At 38.2% G+C, this 21,428-nt stretch overlaps 1 protein-coding gene across 1 annotated transcript; it reads left to right on the forward strand.

Annotated features, from left to right (window-relative positions):
- The first annotated feature begins 672 nt into the window (after positions 1–672).
- degs3.S (degenerative spermatocyte homolog 3, lipid desaturase S homeolog) lies at positions 673–16,924 on the forward strand. The gene is made up of 4 exons (XM_018233178.2): positions 673–821; positions 4,169–4,302; positions 4,553–5,295; positions 16,712–16,924. The coding sequence occupies exons 2-4, from the start codon at positions 4,221–4,223 to the stop codon at positions 16,853–16,855; spliced, it is 969 nt and encodes a 322-aa protein (XP_018088667.1). The 5' UTR covers positions 673–821; positions 4,169–4,220; the 3' UTR covers positions 16,856–16,924.
- The last annotated feature ends 4,504 nt before the right edge of the window (positions 16,925–21,428 follow it).

The following is a 21,428-nucleotide window of genomic DNA, read 5'->3' on the forward strand; positions in this document are numbered from 1 at the left end:
GTTTTTGTAGTGGAGTAGTATACCATCTCATGACTACCTTATATGCTGTTTCCTTTATACTAATATTTGGACAAAGGTGTCTAAGTGAGTCCCAAATTTTGGCCCATTTTGCATGAGATATGTGGCAGGAAAGGTCTTTTTCCCATGATTGTGTATAAGACGGTGTGACATCGGAAGGGGAATCCATTAGCAAAGAGTAAACCTGGGAAATTGCTCTAGATGTACAGTATATTCTGGGTTCTTACATCGAATTTCAAATAACTGAATTGACCTTTAGCCTGAAATGTGCATTTTTGCAGATAATTGTCAAAAATGGAATCTGTGCCAGCAAATTTGGGTGATATGAAATGATGGATAGATGTGTGCTCACCCTTGTTTGTTTGGTCATTTTGGCCAATACTTTCACAGAAATGAATATTTGCTGAATTAATAGAAGACTCATTTCATTTTGTAACTGTCGCTGTATATCTAATCCAAAAAAGCTGAGCACATGTTCAAAGGCAGGTGCTTTCATCCCACTGCCAGACACAATTTATCTGCACACAGGTTGTGGCCGAACAGGTTCAGCAGGTGACAGGTTTTAGCTTGTGACGTTCTCTAGGGAGTATCCGCTAAGTCAGAAGATATACAGGTTCTACCTGTAGTCACATACTTATCTTATCTGTCATAGGTTTTTCTGTGGGCACAAAGGGCGGATCCTATCATAGTACATGGAACAAGGTGAGAGAGGTCTTCCCCTCCTTCTTGACACAACCACAAAACTTTCCAGTTTCTTCTTCTCTCATTCTAAGCAGAGTGACTGGCCCAGCAGCAGGTTACAGGTAATGTACTTAGAATAGAAACTGCATTTCCAATCCAGTGTTTTGTATTCTATATAGAAAAATTTTGTTATGTAAGTAAAAAAAAAACTGTTCCATTCCTTCATAATAATGCTAATATTGATCAATCTGCTTTCTGCATTATAGTTGTGAATGTGTATTTAATGGTGTACACTATAAGCTACTGGATATAATACTACTGTTTCTACTTACCCTAGCAATTGGAAAAAAAAAATGTAAACTCATTTTCTGGGACTAGTAGCAGATATTCTGGTTAGGGATGCACCGAATCCAGGATTCAGTCAGGTTTCGGCCTTTTTCAGCAGGATTCTGATTCGGCCGATCCTTCTTCCCGACTGATCCGAATACTAAATTGCATATGCAAATTAGGGGCGGGGAGGGAAATCCCGTGACTTTTTGTCACAAAACAAGGAAGTAAAAAATATTTCCCCCTTTCAACCCCTAATTTGCATATGCAAATTAGGGTCCGGATTTGGTTCGGTATTCGGCCGACTCTTTCACAAAGGATTCGGGGGTTCGGCCGAATCCAAAATAGTGGATTCGATGCATCCCTAATTCTGGTCCCTTGAAAAATGTAAAATAGGTGTCCTATTGCATATGAAGTATGAATGTAAAAGTGATAAAAGTGAACACTGTACATACGTTATATAAATCTTAAGTAGGAGAAAGTTTTTCCTGATTACATCTAATTTCAGCAAGTAAAATCTTGACTTCTCCCTAATTAAATATGGAATGGCTGGTTACATCAAATTAAGTAATTATGTATCTGAGAGGCTGGGGCCCAGATGAATCCATCTGCTGACATTTTAGAATCATTGAATTTGTAAACCTAGACTCTACAAATATATTTCTCTATATCTGAAATTTGTTCCTTTCAGTTTTCATGTACAGAACAAAAAAATGGCGGATTTCCCACCAAATTCACAAACCTCTATCTCCACTTTTATGAATTTGTCTTTTCAAGAGACAGTTTTCAGATTTTGTTTTTTTCGCAACATTTTAACAACATTTTTTTCCTGAATTTGTCTTTAGCTCTTACTAAACCTGTCAGTCAGACATCAAATTGAAATTCCAGGGGAAGGGGTTATTTTACCTACGATAATTCCACTTCTGTAACAAGATATAAGGGTCTTAATACAAAAAAATGCTATTTTGCATAATATTGGGATTTGTATCAAAAATAATTTTATTATTTTAGGTCAAGTGTCTGCTAAAACAAGAATATCGGCTGGGAAGCTTTACTTTTCCTTTAGATTTATATAATATATTCACTTAAGTTGCTAATATTGCCTCATTGATTAAGCTAACACTAGTAAAATAACGCAAGTGTGAGTTACAATTGTATAAAATACACTTTTTTCATGTAATGAGTGTTCTACTTGTTTTGTTAATGAGGCTTTTATACCTATAGGGTAAGACAACAACTTTTGCCCTGACTATAAAATGCTCATCCCTATTAATATGATAATAATTCCCCAATTGGACACCTACCAGAGGTGTGAAATGAAGATTGGATGAACCAAAGCAGAGCAGATAATTTTAGAGTTGATCTGACACACGAGGAAGAGTTATACCGAGCTTTATTCCCGACTCCAATGTTGGGAGAAAATGTTGTTCAAAATGCCGTTTTTGCACCATTTTATGTCGTTTGAAAGACAAATTCATAAAATTATCTGTAAACTGTCTTTCTTTCACTAAAAAATGAAAAGTGCCAGTTTTATGAATATGGCGAAAGTATTTTACACTAGTTTACCACCACATTTACTCCAAAAATGGGATAATTCCCCCTCCTAAAGATTTTTGAGGTCCGTAACTGAAATCATGGGGGACTGAGAATATAATTTTACTATGCAATCTAATACATTGTACAGCGCTGCGAAATATGCTGGCGCTATATAAATAAATGTTAATAATCAATCATTTTAACCTGTACTATTATTCGCCAGTATTTCATATGAAAACATTAATAAAAGTAACAGAAGCAGAATATTCTGTAAATTAATTTTTCTATCTCCGCTTTTATTTTGTCTCAATATCAACACTTTTGTGAATTCCCCCCTAGGTGTTGAGTCTTAGTAGTTAGACTTATTGTGTTACTTTGCATTATGATTTGGATATTTCAGGAATGCATTATCGTACTGAAGACTTCATTCATGTTTCATTAGTTTTTTCCCTGATAGGTAGTAAAGTATAAATTTGAGGGGGAGCATGCCTTGCAGGAAGCTAATCTAGGAATCCTAAAAAGTTATACAGTCTATAAAATAATGAATGCAATCACTATTGTCTATAGATAATTTTCTAGGTTGCTACTACAGATCTATCTAGTATGGCAACTCACAGGTATAAATGGAAACACACAGATACTAAATGTTCTGTTTACTAAATAAACTATAACATTCTTCACAAGCTTTGAGTGTGTAGCAGTGCATTGCTAAGCCCGTGGGCGTTGGAACTGTAGTTCTGTTTTTCTCTGCAACTATTTAAAATATAATTGTAAGGTGTAGTGTCTCTGTAACTTTTTTCCTTCAAAAGCATTTTCATTTGACTATTTGGCTATCGATTTTATTATAAGGGAAAAAACAAACAAAATAAAGAAATATTATTTTAAAACATTACTGAATGCAACTAATCTCACACAAGTTTCTATATTTAAAGGAGAACTAAACCCCTTTTTTAATAAAAACCCCTACCCTCCATAGTCCCCCCTTCCTGCTCCCCCTACACAGCCGGTAATTACCCCTTGTTGCAGATTAAGCACAGTGGAACTCAGGGGTGCCATCTTTAGCCAGTTCAGTAATCTCCCTAAGTAAGCTCTGTATCGACCTTTGCGCAGTTGGAGCATTGTCCCAGTTTTCTACAAATGCGCACGCGCTGAAAGTGACGAAAATTAACGAAGTGATGGAAGAAGACCCGAAGATTAAAGAATCGGCTAAAGATGGTCCCCCTGAGCTCTGCTGCGTTGACTCTGCAAAAAGGAGTAATTACCGGCTATGGGGTATTTACTTGTGTTAATTCCTGTGCGTGGAGGGGAGCAGGGAGGGGGTCTATGGAGGGTAGGGGGTGTGGGGTTTTATCAGAAAGGGGGTTTAGTTCTCCTTTAACACCAGAGCCATTCTAAAGCTCTACACTGCTAAAGACTCAACAAGTGAATGAGCAGATAAACTGTGCAGTCACATTACTGGTAGAGACTACTGGCAAAGCATGCTGGGAGTTCAGCAAGACCTAAGGAGTCATGGGTTGATTTCAACTATTTCCCATTTCCCTCAATTACTTTTATAATTGTTACTTTTCAAAGCTATTTTTGATAACATATTTCTATCTTTTTTTAGGTTAAGAGGTTCATTTACTAAAACTTTGTTGGATGATCCTTGTAAACACAATATGGGTAACACGGTTGTAAGGAGTAACTTTGAGTGGGTCTACACAGACCAGCCTCATTCAGATAGGAGGAAAGAAATACTTGGTAAGTATCAATTTTCTGACTTCTAGGTCCCCCAATATGTCAATATGTCATACACAGCAAATCTTTCAACAGTGGCATTTATTCAAGAAATATAAAGTTCATAAGGGGAGAGAATTTGTAACACTACATTTTTTTTGTAATAAAACGTCTTAATATGATTTTCTGTTCGTTTTGGGTTAATTTAGGAATGTAAAATGAACTGCACAAAAACTGAATTATAGTCATAATGTTTTTATGTTTATCCTTATAGCGAAATATCCTCAGATCAAGAACCTAATGGGACCCGACCCACACTTCAAATGGATTGTTTCTTTCATGGTTTTGGTCCAGATACTGTCATGTTTTATCGTCCGTGATCTACCTTGGAAGTGGCTACTTTTCTGGTCTTATGCATTTGGGGGTGTAATAAATCACTCACTTACCCTCGCAATCCATGATATCTCCCACAATGTAGCCTTTGGAAACAAATCAGCACGCTGGAACCGCTTCTTTGGCATGTTTGCTAACCTACCTATTGGTGTGCCCTATTCCACATCTTTTAAAAAGTACCATATTGACCATCACCGTTATTTGGGTGGGGATAGCTTGGATGTGGATATCCCAACAGACTTTGAGGGACGTTTTTTCTGTACCCCCATGCGCAAGGTCCTTTGGATAGTAATACAACCTCTGCTGTATGTCCTGCGTCCACTTTATGTGAACCCCAAACCCATCACTCAGCTAGAGATAATAAATGCTCTGTTTCAGTTTAGCTTTGACCTGATGATATATTACCTATGGGGACTGAAACCTGTGGCGTACTTGATTGCTGGTTCATGCCTCTCCATGGGCTTCCACCCAATATCAGGACATTTTATAGCTGAACACTATATGTTTTTGAAAGGATATGAAACATACTCGTACTATGGACCACTCAATTTGCTGACTTTCAACGTTGGCTACCACATGGAACATCATGACTTTCCAAGCATCCCTGGGAGCAAACTTCCACTGGTAAGAAAACACTGGTATGAATTAGAGCTAACATTGCTTCTTCCAGGCAGGATGATGTAGTGATCTGGGTTAAAATATAACTTTATAGAAATCATAGTTTATAATGACAGAAAAAGAGTAATATACTATCAGACCATAGCAGCTCCTCTAATTACTTTATCTATATCGCAGTAACTAAGGTCTATTTCTCAGCGGGTTTTTCAAGGTTTCCTGGGCTGCAGCAGCTACTTGGTAAATAATTCTGTATGGATAGCATTTTATTAGTCTAACACATCTTTTTAACACTATTCTAGCCTTCATCAACAGCTAGACTTTATACCCACAGCATCATATGGGATTCTTCATAAAAACATGCATTAAACCATAAGCATTTATTAATGTACATGGAAAAATGTTTGACCAGAGTTTGTAAAAAGTTCATCATTTTCTCTAGTTGCCAAATAAATAAGAATAGAAAGCAATAAAACATTTGGGCTAATATAATGAGTATTTAAGCAAGACTTCACCTTTAAACTCACTTTTAGTATGATGCAGAGAGACATATTCAAAGACAATTTGCAATTGGTTTTCTTTTTGTTTTTATTTGTGGTTTTGAGTTATTTATTCAGTTTGCAAGTTCAGCAATCTGGTTGCTAGGGTTCACACTACCCTAGCAACCATGAGCTGACTTGAATAAGAAACTGGAAATTGAATAGGAGAGGGCCTGAATAGAAAGAGGAGTAATAAAAAGTAGCAATAACAATAAATGTGTAGCCTTACAGAGCATTTGTTTATTAGATAGGGTCAATGACCCCCCATTTGAAAGATGGAAAGTCAGAAGAAGATAATAATAATAATATTTAAATAATTAAAAAAAACTTAAAAAAATAAATAACAAAGACCAATTGAAAAGTAGTATAAAATTACCTATGGGGACTGAAACCTGTGGCATACTTGATTGCTGGTTCATGCCTTTCCATGGGCTTCCACCCAATATCAGGACATTTTATAGCTGAACACTATGGGGCCCATTTACTTAGCTCGAGTGAAGGAATAGAATAAAAAAAACTTCGAATTTCGAATGTTTTTTTTTGGCTACTTCGACCATCGAATGGGCTACTTCGACCTTCAAATCGAACGATTCGAACTAAAAATCGTTCCACTATTCGACCATTCGATAGTCGAAGTACTGTCTCTTTAAAAAAAAACTTAGACCCCCCTAGTTCACCACCTAAAACCTACCAAAGTCAATGTTAGCCTATGGGGAAGGTCCCCATAGGCTTTGCAATCTTTTTTTGGTCAAAGAAAAATCGTTCGATCGATGGATTAAAATCCTTAGAATCGAACGATTTTTCGAACGAATTGACGTAAATCCTTCGACTTCGATATTCGAAGTCGAAGGATTTAACTTCGACAGTTGAATATCATTAATTAATTAACCCTCGATATTCGACCATAAGTAAATTTTCCCCTTTATGTTTTTGAAAGGCTATGAAACATACTCGTATTATAAAACATTCTCATAATAAAAAGTAGCAATAACAATACAGTAGCCTTACAGAGCACTTGTTTTTTAGATGGGGTCAATGATCCCCATTTGAAAGCTGGAAAGTCAGATAATAAAGTAGATAATAATAATATTTAAATCATTAAAAAAAACGACAAAAAATAAATAACAAAGACCAATTGGAAAGTAGTATAGAATTGGCATCTAATCTATAATATACTACAAATTTACTTAAAGGGGAACCACACCTTTGCTTATATCTAGTAACCCATAGCGCCCAATCAGAGATTTGTTTTCAAACAGCTGACCACTAAATGCTTTCTGCTGATTGGATTGGTTGCTATGGGTTACATAACAAGTGGCAAAGTTAAACCATTTATTACAATACCATCAACAGCCACCCTTATGTAGCATTCAGCCCACTCTAACAGAGCTTAATTACATATACTATTTTTCTCTTTCAAAAGAAAACACCAGGGGGCGATCCTGCCCAATTTGCTGCCCCAGACGGCCTTAGTTTTTGCTGCCCCCTGCCTCCCCATGGCGCTTACCTTCAGGGGGGTCCACGTCGCAATTGCACTCTCTGCACTAGAAGGCCGAATTTCCGGGTTGAAAAACAGAAATTCGGCTCTTAGTTATCAGGAGCGGCAACCAGGAGGGCCCTGCCACCTGAGGCGAGTGCCTCAACTCGCCTCATTCTCGGAGCGCCCTTGGCAAACACATAACTTTTACCAATGCCGAGTAACAGTTCATTATATTTTCATTCCTTTAAAATGCTTTTATTTTTTGTTGTTACTGTCCATCGCCAGTAAGGCCAAGCAAGCAAACTCCACTAAACTTTGGAAATAGCATTTTTATAAACCTTCTAACGGATGAGTCAGCCTCCCCATCCCAGCAGTCTGTTTCCTCTATAATTACTCCCCTAATCTATAATAAAGCAACAATTTTACACACTTTTAGCAACACTAGCTTGACATTCTACAGAGCCCCTACACAATTGGATAGCATCTTATTAGTCATGACTACTGTCCAAAGATCAGTTTAGTGACATATGAGTCACTAAACAATACGCCATACATTCTATCTCAGGAACTGAAGGGCTGAACATAGGGTTGCCACCTGGCTGGTATTTTACTGACCTGGCTGGTAAAAATGATGGTTGATCCCAATGTTATTAATAAGGAAAAAAGATAAATATATAGGAAGGCAGGTATTTTTTCCAGAAAAGGTGGCAACCCTAGCTGAACATGACAAGTATCTATTTTTTCAACTTGGCCTACACTCTCAGGGGCACATTTACTAAGGGTCGAATATCGAGGGTTAATAAATCCTCGAATTCGACCCTCGAAGTAAAATCCTACGAATTCAAATATCGAATTCGAAGGATTTACTGCAAATCCTACGATCGAACGATCGAAGGAAAAATCATTAGATCAAACAATGAAATCGATCGAACGATCGAAGGATTTTCCTTCGATCAAAAAAACCTTAGAAAAGTGATGGGGAAGGTCCCCATAGGCTAACATTGTACCTCGGTAGGTTTAAACTGCCGAAAGTATGTAGTCGAAGTTTTTTTTAAAGAGACAGTACTTAGACTATCGAATGGTCGAGTAGTCGAACGATTTTTAGTTGAAGTCGTAGTCGAAGGTCGTAGTAGCCTATTCGATGGTCGAAGTACCCAAAAAAATATTTCGAAATTTGAATTTTTTTTACTTCGAATCCTTCACTCAAGCTTAGTAAATGTGCCCCTCAGTGTTACGTTACAATGTACTTATAATACAGCAAGAATGAACTGCTTTTCAATAACAATGCTGGCAAATAAAAATGATTTGTATATCAGTTGATCCACACAGATATATCTTTAAACTGTGTTACACTAACGGCCGGTTGCAGGAAGGATTAATGTGAGTGTTAAGTTATCCTTGCGTAATGAAACAATTGAGTAACACAGCCTTTTTTATTGCAAATGGCTCTCTGCAGGCAATTACTAAAATATTTGATATGTCTTTTAAACAAGCCATTGGTTTTCTGTGTTTTGCATTGTTTATATCAGGTTACTTTTCAATGCTCATTGTCTGATGAATGATACAGTGCGTGTTTTCAATGATATAGTGTTTTGTTGCTCAATTTGCAGAAACACTGTGATGCCTTTTTTCTGTTCATTGTGTTAAACTTGCCAAGTGCTTGCATTCTGCATACAGTAATAAATACACAGCATTTCCCCCAGAATGTAATTATGCCTGCCTAAACCCCCAGAAATGTCAAAAGCAAGATTTTGCACTTAATCAGGCAAATGAGTGTGCAGTAGTAATGTCCAAATAGTCCTACTGCTCTGTAAAAACGCCAAAAACAGACTTCCATCTGTATTGTGTAAGGGTCCAGAAGGGTAGGTGTCTCTTACACTTCTCCATGTTATGCCTGGTGCCTTAGACTGGTTAGCTTTCCAAAGCAGTGGTGTAACTATAGAGGAAGCAGACCCTGCAATCACAGGGGGGCCCGGGGAACAGGAGGGTCCCAGACTGTGGGGTCTGCTTCCTCTATAGCTAATAAGAAAACCCTCTCCTCCCCAGCCTCTCTCTTATCCGCAAGGAAGGGGACGTGGGGCAGAGGCGGGATGAGGGCGGGGCAGGAAGTGGGCGGGAGGGTGGGGATAGGAGTGGCCTCTCTGAAGGTTTTTTTGCAGGGTGGCCTGGCACACTCTAGTTACGGCACTGTTCCAAAATAAATAATTTTGCCATTAAGTGACTTGGTAACTTTAACAGGCAACTTTTGTATTACTTGTGATAATACAAGATAAATGTGAATTTAAACAAAAGATGGTACTTAAAATGAAGACATACCCATGTCATTCTCAGGGACCAGATTTACTGGGGAATGCACCAATTTGTGCTCAAATTACTAACAAGAACAAATCCTTGCAACTAACAGCTGAACTTAACAAGGCGATCGGGATCGATTCGTCGACAGGCAATGATGCACATGTGACGTGTCGGAAATGCAGAATATAATGGGGCTGATCTAGAAATTGTAGGTACAAACTACATGTATCTGACTGTCGGATGAAGAAGCAGGGTGTGGCGTTCACATCCGACAGTTAGATACATGTAGTTTGTACCTGCGATTTCTCGATCAGTCCCATTATATTCTGCACTTCCGACACGTCGTATGCGTGTCATCGCCTGGTGGTGAATCGGTCCTGATCGCCTTGTGTTCAGCCGAAGTATCTGGTGCAAAATGATGCTAGAATTTTGGAAATGTTGCATTGTGTGTATACAACACAGTCATTTGCACTTTTTGTTGCACTTTGCAGAACACTGAGAGAAACCCTATGAAGTAGTTTTAGCTACGGGACATATTTATCAAAGGGTTTATCATTTTGCCAAAAATACTCTTATACCCTATCAACTTATCTAGGCTATGGGAGTACAGTAGAACCCCCATTTTCCGTTTTTCAGGGGACCAGGAAATTATGTAAAATCCGGGAAAATGTAAAATCAGGGAAATGTGTTAAAGTAACTTTTTCTTCAAGTACTGAAAGGATATAAGCACAGGAGTCCTGTTTTACTTTGAGATACAAAGGCACATACACAACCTAAAGCAACAAGTGATTGGTGCAGGACTATATAAGGGGCAGAATAATTGGAATTGGCCATTTACAGGCAGAACTATGGCAAAGTATGCATCTGGTTAGTATTTTAAACCTTTAATTCACTAATAATATTCATAGAGAAAAAAACAGTTTTTGGATACATCAGGAAAAAAATTGCTGTAAAATCCGGGAAAACATTAATTAAAATCATGGAACTGCACCAATTGAAATGCATTATAAACTGGTGGGACCACAAATAAAAAATTTAAAATGTGGGGAAACTTAAAATCAGGGTAGTTAAAATAGGTTTCACTGGGTCCCATTTATAAACACTGGGTCAATTTGCACCTGGGCAGTAACCCATAGCAACCAATCAGTAATTAGCTTCTTTCAGCCATCTGCTGAACACTGAAAGCAAACATCTGATTTGTTGCTGTGGTTACTGCCCAGGTGCAAATTTGCCCAGTGTTTATAAATGACCCCCACTGTATTTAATAGAGAAAGTGACAAATTATAGTTTCTCCCCAATCATGCTTTGATAATATAAAAACACAATTGTCATAATTAAAAATGTATATATCATAGAAACGCTATTGTACAAAGAGAGCACATGAAGTGGTTTTGTTCTAAGATCTATGGCTGGTTGCACATTTGTGGAAGAACAGGTTGTACAACAAATGAAACATGGAACAGAACTGGCTCCTTGTGTTACAGAAGAGAATTGGAATAATGAGGCTAGGGAGAACATGAAATATCAGTATGGTTTTCTGTGTAAGAATACATACATTATCACAACAGTAAAAAGCCATAATGGTTTGTACATTTCAGTTACAAACTTGTAGGGCTGTTTGTTTTGTATAGAACTTCTATGGCCTGTATAAGCTTTTGTCTGATGTCTCCATAGTGTCTTGCTTTGTATATTTCAGTTGGCAACAATATTGATCTGAATGTACTTTAAAGGAAAACTATACCCCCCTACACACAATGCAGGTTTCTATAAAAAGATATTGCCTAAAACAGCTCATATGTAAAACAACCATTTTCATAATAATATATTTTTCTACTAGTATGTGCCATTGAGTAATCATAAATAGAAAATTGCCATTTTAAAAAATAAGGGCCACCCCCTGGGATTGTAAAATTCACGGTGCACACAAACATACCAACAAACCATACTTGTTAGGTCACATGAGCCAATTAACAGACAGAGTTGTGTCTTTTGCTTCCACACTTCTTCCTGTTACAGTTAGAGTTGTAGTATTTCTGGTCAGGTGATCTCTGAGGCAGCACAGATAGGGTCACGAAATGGTGGTTCAAGGCAAGAGATGTAAAAGGGCAAGATTTGCTTAAATATATAGACCAGTTTGGTAAGATTCTTTAATATGCCACTTAATATGATATAAACTGTTGGTTAAGTGTTCATTTTGGGGGTATAGTTTTTCTTTAGGTTCATGACCTCCATGATGCCTTCCTTTCACTTGTTTCCACTCCACCCCCCCCCCATTCAATTTACTTGTTTTAAGTGAATGGGGGGCAGCTTCAGATTAAAGGAGGGCATAAACTATTTTCATGTTTAAATCTGTTTTAAAAATATTTTTTATATTAAAGGAGAAGGAAAAGTTAAAGCAGCCACTTACCAGGGGCAGCAAAAAACGCCTGTGGTAACTTTTTAAACAGAAATTCCGCTATACTAGTTCAGCGAGAGGGGGGGCAGAAGTGATTCTAGAAGCTTACCTACTATAATGGGGTTAGAGTCTTCAACTTTTCGGGGAAAAAAATACTTGCCTACCTAAATTATTATCTTTATTCCTTATTAATAACATTAGCCAGTAACATTTTGGCAAATGTACATGTGCTCCTGTGTGCGCCGTTCATAAAATGCTTTGGTTCATTAGTTTCTGCTTTTCTGTGCAATGGATTTTTTTGTGTACTTCACTGCATAGGTGTGTGGTAACCAGAGCCGCCATCGCAAATCGCGGTAGAACAAAAATTTCTTGGCCCCCCTGGGCCCCACCCATTGCCACAGGACCTGGCCTAGACATCACACAGTAAAAAAGTCACACAATCATAGGTGCTAAAACCCCATCAGTGACCAGGGTCCCCCTCTAGAAAAAAACATCGGTTGACACACAACATATTTTTTCTCCCATTGGAGTCTATGGGCATAATATCCATGGCGAAACTCTGTGAAAAAAATCGCTCATCCCTAGTGGCCTGGGTTCCCCCTACAAGGTAAAAAAAAACATTGGTGGCCAGCTCCCCTTACTGGTAAAAAAAACATTGGTGGTCAGTGGCCCATAGAAAAGAAAAATGGTGGCCAGGCCCCCCCCCATACAAATTAAAAATACAATTGGTGGTCGGGTCTTAGGCACCTTGGGACTTCATCGCTTTGGGTTCAGCTTGCACGCTGTCAAGGGTGGCCCACCTAATTTGGAAAGTGCAGCACAGCTGGGTGCCCTAGGCGCATTTTAGTTTGGTTAGGCAGGGTGACTGAATCACCAATAATCTTTCAGGTCACCGCTTTGCTCCACGAATGGGAGGGAATCTCTGTGGGTGAAGGGGTGGGCAATCTACAGAACTGCTGCCTGGGTAGCTTAAACTCACGCCGACAAAGCACAGCCATAGACTCTGTATCATTAATCAGTGGGTCCATTTTTGATGCCACCTAGACATAGCAATTCCTCGCTAGCAACGGGGGGGGTATGTTTGATGGTGAATAGGTGACGGACCTGTTCAGACTACGAATTATTGGGTGGTGGATGTAACAAGGGGAAAACTGAGAGGTTACTCATATTGTTCACAGCCTGTGAGACCCTTGTTTTGGTTTTGCTTTATGCAAGTATCGTAATTGTGTATTATACCACGCCATTGTAGTTACTCAGTGCAAACTGGAGTGGCTCACTGCAGACTCTATACATTAGCGTTGCATTTGACCCAGGAGTGTTAAATTTTACTTTACCTGATCAGGGTTCATTGTCTCCCTGTGTCTAACTTGGTTTTAAATGCTTCTCTGGACCAATCTTTTTTTAATTAATTAGCAGTAAAAGTTAAGTTTTAACCTTGTTCCGTGGGTGTCAAGGCTCCTGGATGGGGTGGTGCAATCTCAAGGGTTAACTTTTCCTCTTCCTTTTTCTCAATACTCCCTCAAGCTTAAACTGTGTAAACAGCTGCATACTTCCATTTACGAGGAAAAAGCAAAAATTCTAATCAAAGGGGTCGCAGAAAGCAATATACAGAGTGGTAACTCAATGAAAATGACATCTGCATATCAAGATGCTGGCACAGTAATTCTAAGACAGAGCTTCTGAGAAAGCCTCATAATAGTATATATATATATATATATATACATAGTAAGCAAATAATGTCTTTAAACAGCTGAAGTATTTTGTAGTGAGTAGAAGACACACAAAAGGGGTTAATAAATGTTATGGTAATTAAATATTGTAATGTAATTGCTGAGAGTAAAACAAATGGTAATTACCCAGTACACCCTATAACTATGTCTGTTAGTGATTAAGAATAAAACTCTAATATAATCGACATGGCTGTGTGTAACATATCATAGTTACTAAATAACTGGTTTCTAATAGTAACAGATCAAGCTCCAAAGTTCAGTCAAGTCATTGGACAAAGAGGCATTATGGGAACCTTTCTGTCAAACAGTTATCCATCTTGCCTTTCACTTTGCTGATTGCATTTTTATTTTCTCATTATTAACAAATAATCTGTCTGGTTTAGGTATAAAAAATGAATCTACTTCCTCCTGAAATCACTTAAATAGCAGGCTAAAACTGTGTACTGGTCCCCTGCAACAATTGTTCCCAAACCAGAACGGAGGGCTTGGAATAAACACGGGGAATTTCACGAATCAGTAAATGTGAATATGAAAGAACCTCATAGTCATCAAACAAATACATGGAGGCTTATTTATCAACATTCTCATTTTTAGTGGTTTCAGAGGTTTTTGAAACCACAACAAAACTCACATTCTCTAAAACCACAAATGTCAAGGAATTTTTAAAATATCTGACGTGCTGAACGATTCGCTATACAATGCAAATACCTTGAAAGCGTCTAAAAATTTGAGTTTTTTTGGACAATTTTTAGCAAACAAAAATCTGAAATCCTCGTCATGGTTTTTACACTTAAAGGGGTTGTTCGCCTTTCAGTTACCTTTTATTATAATGTAGAGAAAGATATTCTGAGACAATTTATAATTGGTTTTCATTTTTTATTATTTGTGGTTTTTGAGTTATTTAGCTTTTTATTCAGCAGCACTCTAGTTTGCAGTTTCTGCAATCTGGTTGCTAGGATCCAAATTACCCTAGCAACCATGCATTGATTTGAATAAGAGGCTGGCATACGAATAGAAGAGGACCTGAATAGAAAGATGAGTAATAAAAAGTAGCAATATCAATGTAGCTTTAAAGAATATTTGTTTTTAGATGGGGTCAGTGACCCCCTTTTGAAAACTGTAAAGAGTCCGCAGAAAAAGGCAAGTGATTTAAACTACAATAAAACTACAATAAAATAAGAAGACCAATTGAAAAGTTGCTTAGAATTAGCCATTCTATAACATATTAAAAGTGAACCAACCCTTTAATAAATAAGGGCAATTTTAATTGCAATTGCAGTGAAAACTTTTCCAAATTCAATTGCTGTCATTTCTGATTTTCCAAGTGCCCTATTATGTGGGAACCTGGCACTACAGAATGGTTTGGAGCTGCACTGAATTCAATAGGAGTGCAGGTTGACAAGTACCTTAAATGAATGTTTTTTTTCTGCCCAGCTAACTATGGCTAAGTGTAATTGTCCTTGTGGCTGTATATCATATTATAATTTGCAGCAGAGCAGAACATTTGCCCAGGATTTGTTATAGTAGAGATTCGGGGTAAGAAGAACAAAAGCAGATAAGGGGCAGCATAAAAAAGAAAACATGGAGAGCATAAAAGGGTTTCTAAAAGAAGCGTGGAGAAGGAAAAAGTAGAAGAATATACAGTGGATTGGAAGTAGGGATGCACCAAATCCAGGATTCAGTTCAGGATTCGGCCTTTATCAGCAGGATTCGGATTCGGGCGAATCCTTCTGCCCGGCCGAACCGAATCTGAATCCTAATTTACATATACAAATTATGGGCGGGGAGGGATATCGCGTGACTTTTTGTCACAAAACAAGGAAGTTAGAAATGTTTTCCCCTTCCCACCCCTTTGCATATGCAAATTAGGTTCGGGAATTCGGCTGAATCTTTTGCAAAGTATTCAGGGGTTAGGCTGAATCCAAAATAATGGATTCGGTGCATCCCTAATTGTAAGCACTTTTAAGCAGGACCCTCTGATGCAAATTTTATTCTGTATTTATTTATGGGCAAATTTATGAAAGGTCAAAGTGAGTAATTTTTGGGTACTTCGACCATCGAATAGGCCAAATTCGACTTTGATTCAAATTGAAAATACTTCACAAATTCGACCATTTGAAAATCGAAGTACTGTCTCTTTAAAAAACCTCGACACTTCGCCGAATTGCTATGTTAGCCTATGAGGACCTCCTAGAACCTATAGAACCTATAGCCAGTATTTGGCTTCGAGTTTCGAGAAGTCGAAGGATTTGTTTGTAAAATCATACGATCGTACGATTAAATCGTACGATCAGACAATTCGAACTACGATTGTACGATATTAAAAATCCTTCGACTTCGAATGTCGGACTACCCTATTCGATGGTCGAATTTGCAGTTTTTTTCACTTCGAAATTCGACCCTTGATAAATCTGCCCCTTATTGTATATAAATGTAAAGCACTGCATAACTTTCTGGTTGTATATGAGGATGATGATGTATGTAAGGGAGGATTAGAGTGCAAAAGAAAGGAAGGTGAAGAGTCAAGAATATGAAAAATTAAAAAGGTGGGAAGGTTATCAGAAAATGCAGTAAATAATGGGGCAGGACAAATGGATATTGCAGAATAGGAGAGCAGTAGAAAGGGGGAAGGAAAACTGAAGAGCAGAATTAAAAACATATAGTTGAGAGAATAGTATAGGGATGAAAAAAGAAAATAGAAAGGAGCAGAGAAATACGAAAAAAAGGAACAAAAATTAAACTGAAGAAAAAGGATAGGGAAAATAGAGGCTGAGGAGATGAGAGAGAAAAAGCTGTAGAAGGAGTGAGTTTATAAGAAGGGGATAAGAAACAATAGATGAGAAAGGAAAGACAATATAAAAGGAGACATTATAGAAACAAAGAGCTGAATGTCAGGAGAAAGACATCAGAGGGTATAAGTACCCCATTTATGTGATGAATTGTATGTTCAATTTTACCTAAAACTTTTCTTATTTATTCTATTCAGGTCCGTAAAATCGCTCCGGAGTATTACGACACCCTTCCATACCACACATCATGGGGGAGAGTGCTCTGGGATTTTATATTCTGCAAGGAACTGGGACCTTTCTCACGTGTCAAGAGAGAGTGTGAACTAGCAAAGAAGGACTAAAAAAATCTGTGGAAAAAAATATTTATTTTATCTCAATGTGTGTAATTATTACACAATTCTGCAATTTCATGATATTGTGTGATGTGTTTTTTATTCTGAGCTTCCGTTCTTAATTAAGCTGGCAACCAAAAACTTGTCCATGACTTTCTTGTTGCATGGATATTGCGTTTTACTACCTCTTCTGCCAAAAGCATCTTCTCTTGGCTGCTATAATGCGTGGGTCAAAGATTCATTTTCAGCTTGTTGCCCTTTATAAGGAGACCCTAGATTTTCATAAGGTCTATCAGACATAAAGTTGGGATTTGTCAATTTATTTTTTTGGACACAAATAAGCATTAGCAATGAAGTAATTGCACTGAACACATGTAGTGGATTTGTTGTTTGCATATATTCAATACAAGTTTTTCCAATTTTTGATATGATTTTAAGGGGCAGATTTATTAAGGGGCAGATTTATCAAAGGTCAAGGTGAATTTTCGAATGTAAAAAATTCGAATTTCGAGATATTTTTGTGTACTTCGACTGGGGAATAATCCAAATTCGATTCAGATTTGAAAAAAATTCAAAAAAAACTGCCGGGGACCTAGAACCTATTTGGAATCAATTGGTGGACTTTGAAAGATCGAAGTTTTTTTGGGGGAAAAACTTCGAATCGAATTTGATTGAATGCGCTATTCCTTATATTCGTACAATTCGAATTCGGCCGAATTCGGACCTATTCGATCAAAAACGGACCTATTCGAATGAAAAAAACTTTGACTTAATTTCGGTTGATCTTTTTGAATTCAAAACTGTCAAAACTGTCAAATTCGACTAGGGAGTTATCCAAACTTAATTCAAGTTTGTTAAAAAAATTGAGTTCGATTTTTGTGATTTATCATACTCTGGCCCTTTAAGAATTTGAGTATTCGCCACCTAAAACCTGCCGAACTGCTGTTTAAGTCAATGGGAGAGGTCCAGGGATCAATTTGGAAATGTTTGCAGCCTTCCTGACATTCAAGTTTTTTCGGAGAAAAAACTTGAATCGCGTTTGATCTAATTTCGATTTTATAAATAAACTTCAATTGGCAGAATTTCAAATATATGGGAGTTTTAAGAAACTCGAAATTCGACCCTTGATAAATGTGCCTCTAAGGGGCATAATTATCAAGGGTTGAATTTCGAATTGAAAAAACTTCGAAAATTAGAATTCAAAAAGATCAACCTAAATTAAGTCGAAGTTTTTTTTTGGTCTAATAGGTCCGTTTTTGATCAAATAGGTCCGTATTCGGGCGAATTCGAATCATACGAACCAAAGTAATAGCGCATTCGATCGAATTTGATTCTAAGTTTTTCCCAAAAAAAAGTTGATTTCTCATAGTCCACCAATTGACTTCAGATAGGTTCTAGGAGGTCCCCATAGGCTAAAACAGCAATTTGGCAGGTTTTAGATGGCGAATGGTCGAAGTTGAATTTTTAAAGAGACAGTACATGATAAATTTCGATATTCTAATTGTTTTCAGATTCAAATCAAATTTGAACTATTCCCTAGTTGAACTACACAAAAAATAGCTCGAAATTGAATTTTTTTCATTCGAAAATTCACCTCAACCTTTGATAAATCTGGTTCTAAATGTAATAAAACTGAATAATTGTTACCATAATATGGCAACAGAAATGGGCCCTGGTGGCTTTGATGTGAGTTACGTAACTGGGTGACAACTGAGAATCTCAATGTTGATGTGACAGTGATCCAATAGACAAAGTCTTGCACTGAACTCTTCCTTTCATCTAAACATGTGCGTTTGTGTTCATGTCATTTGCAGTCTACTCCATGACAGCAATGTAGATAACACCAGGAGCCTAAATGTATATAAATAAAGTTTTTTTTAATTTAATCAAGCCAGTTAAGTTAATTTTTTGGTAGAAATGTAGCATAAAAACTGTGTTTTGGTTGCAGCTGTAAAATATTTCCAACTTTGAGATCACAACTATGATCTTCCTCAGGAAAATCACTTGGATTATTCCTTGAAATTAAAATATAGACTCATTTTGAAACAGATTATACACAGTACCTGACCTCAGAGCCAGGCCTAGGGGAATCTATGTTATTTAAAGGAACAGTAACACCAACAAATTTAAGTGTGTAACGTAAAAATAAATGAAAATGTAATTTTTTGATGTCACGGTTCCTTTAAACCTCAGACATTTAATATGGTTTGCTTTTTGTTGATGAACTGTGTGGTATCACAATGCTTAGACTGAAAAAAAAAACTTTCTTAGGTATTTAGAATGAAGGTTAGAAATGCCTAAGTTTGTAAAGGGATCACCCAGACCAACACCCAGTATTTCTGTACTACTATTAGCGTTATTCTGCAGGAAAAATGGCCAAACATCCATGTGGTTCTAGCACCCCTAATATGAGTCTCTTTAATGGTGGTCTTATACCTTTAAAATTGGGTGCTGGTCTGGGCAATCTCTCACTTTTCAAAGCCTTAGAATAGGTTTGCCCATCCAGCCCAGCTGGTAAATCACCAGCTTGGATTTATTTGGTGATACCTTTCCCTGAACCACATAAGGATCGGCCCACCCAACCCGAAGGCTGGAATTATTCAACAAAAAAGGTGGCGACCCTACCTGTGAAACCATGAGATTTATGATCTTGGCGATCTCTCTCCAATAAAAGCTAATGGCGGACAGTGTCGGACTGGGCCGGCGGGACACCGGGAAAAAACCCGGTGGGCCCCGGGCTCTTGTGGGCCCCGCCGGCCCAGATCTGCTACTTAGTGGGGCGGCGCGACCCCACTTTGTTCGGGGTCGCGGTAGAATACAATATCTGCGCATGCCCACAAACGGGGCACAGTGCGCATGCGCACTAACCCCCTGCAGCACTCTGGAGCGGCAGCGGCGGCCGGAGGGGGGCCCTGGGGCAGTAGCCCCGGTGGGCCCCAAGCCACCCAGTCCGACCCTGATGGCGGGGGATGATTAAGCCCTGCAAAACCATTGATTTGGTCAGGAAACACTATTCCCATTAGATGCAACCATGCAGGGAAGTTCCGCCTAAAGTAGTATGGTGGCTTGACAATTTTATGATCATAGCTTTTAACTAAAAACCGCTGTTTTTGAAAATATATGCACTTGCACTGATACAAAATTATCATTGAAAAGGAGACAAGGGATGTGCATTAACCCTTTAACCACCAAGCACGTACGGCATACGTGCTGACGGTTTAGGGCTCAGGCTGCCAAGAACGTACATCGTACGTTCTGCTGCAGCCGAGCCCTTCTCTCTGCATCGGCAGCTTTTGCCGCCTTCGCAGATAGTCAGAAGGGATGATAGCCCCCTGGGCAACGAGGCTGGGGGGGGGGGCTGTCGAGCTGGATCTGCGTCACGATTGTTTTTGTTAGGTTGAGTTTAAGGTGGTGCTGGTTCATCCAGTTGGGAGCCTGCTAGGAGACAGTTAGAGATCTGTGCCTCGGCTTCAGCTGTTAATGAAGTGGTGGATAAATATATCCATGTCAGGATCCTTTCCCGATCTGTGAGTGCTTCCAGTGTTCACATTTGTTTTGATTTATTTGAGAAGAACCTGGACTAGCACTAATGAAAACTTGCATAACACTGCATGGCTTTTGCAAGACCATTTTTTCAAAACTGTTATATAGCGCCCTCTAGTGGGAAGAATATAGAATGCCAAGTTTGCAGATCTATTATGATCTTAAAAATTCATCTATCGAAAAAAGTCAAATCAACTGGACTTGCTGTGTTTTTTCTTGAAGACGTTTCACCAGTCATTCAACTGGCTTTCTCAATTCAGAATAACTTGTACATAGGATCTTGCTTCGCTTTATATCCTCTGGAATGTGGCTCCAATCAGCATAATCTGTTTATCATTAAAAATGCAAACTGCCACTTTGTTTATTGGTTGCCAGGTCAGTGACCCTGGCATCTTTATAGTATTTTCAGCTGCACACTGGAAATAGGAAAATACAACTACTAAATATTCTAAAACATACCAAATAAAGAATCAGTTGAAAAGTTGTTCTGTGTAGGAAGGTATTCAAAAATAATCACCTTGCTTTGAGGCCCCTGGGAGCAACATTCCATGGGTTGGTGTGCAACACGTCACTCACGAGCCACTGGTTGGGGATCACTGCTGTAGAGTTTCAATTGACATTTAAAGGTGTTAACTCTTTCTGCAATGGTGATGGCTTTTCCAGCTACCCATAGGTCTGTCATCTGGATGGTAAGAATTATACCAATATTACTAATAGTAATGAAAGACAACAAAGACAGGAAGGCTATTTATTTTTACCAGAAAAGGTGGAAACTCCTGGTACCCAGGTCTTAACTGCATACACAAGTACATTCTTCAGAGATGAGTTGCTCTGCATTTCAACCAACTAATATCCCTCAGATTTTATGTCTCTGTTGACTGCAGTAGATAATCTAGAAGAGGCATCCTCAACCTTTAGAAACTGTGAGCAACATTCAGAATTAAAAGGAGTTGGGGAGCAACACTAGCATAAAAATTGTTCCTGAGGTGCCAAATAAGGGCTGTGATTGACCATTTAGTAGCCCCTATGTGGATTGTAA

The sequence above is a fragment of the Xenopus laevis genome, chromosome 8S, assembly GCF_017654675.1.
Source record: "Xenopus laevis strain J_2021 chromosome 8S, Xenopus_laevis_v10.1, whole genome shotgun sequence".
NCBI classification, from domain to species: Eukaryota; Metazoa; Chordata; class Amphibia; order Anura; family Pipidae; genus Xenopus; species Xenopus laevis.

Bases quoted from the DNA above. Each gene is read 5' to 3' on its own strand.
- degs3.S (XM_018233178.2), top strand. From the start codon at position 4,221: ATGGGTAACACGGTTGTAAGGAGTAACTTTGAGTGGGTCTACACAGAC. The intron at 4,303-4,552 runs GTAAGTATCAAT...TTATCCTTATAG, and splicing joins TAGGAGGAAAGAAATACTTG to CGAAATATCCTCAGATCAAG. The intron at 5,296-16,711 runs GTAAGAAAACAC...TATTCTATTCAG, and splicing joins CTGGGAGCAAACTTCCACTG to GTCCGTAAAATCGCTCCGGA.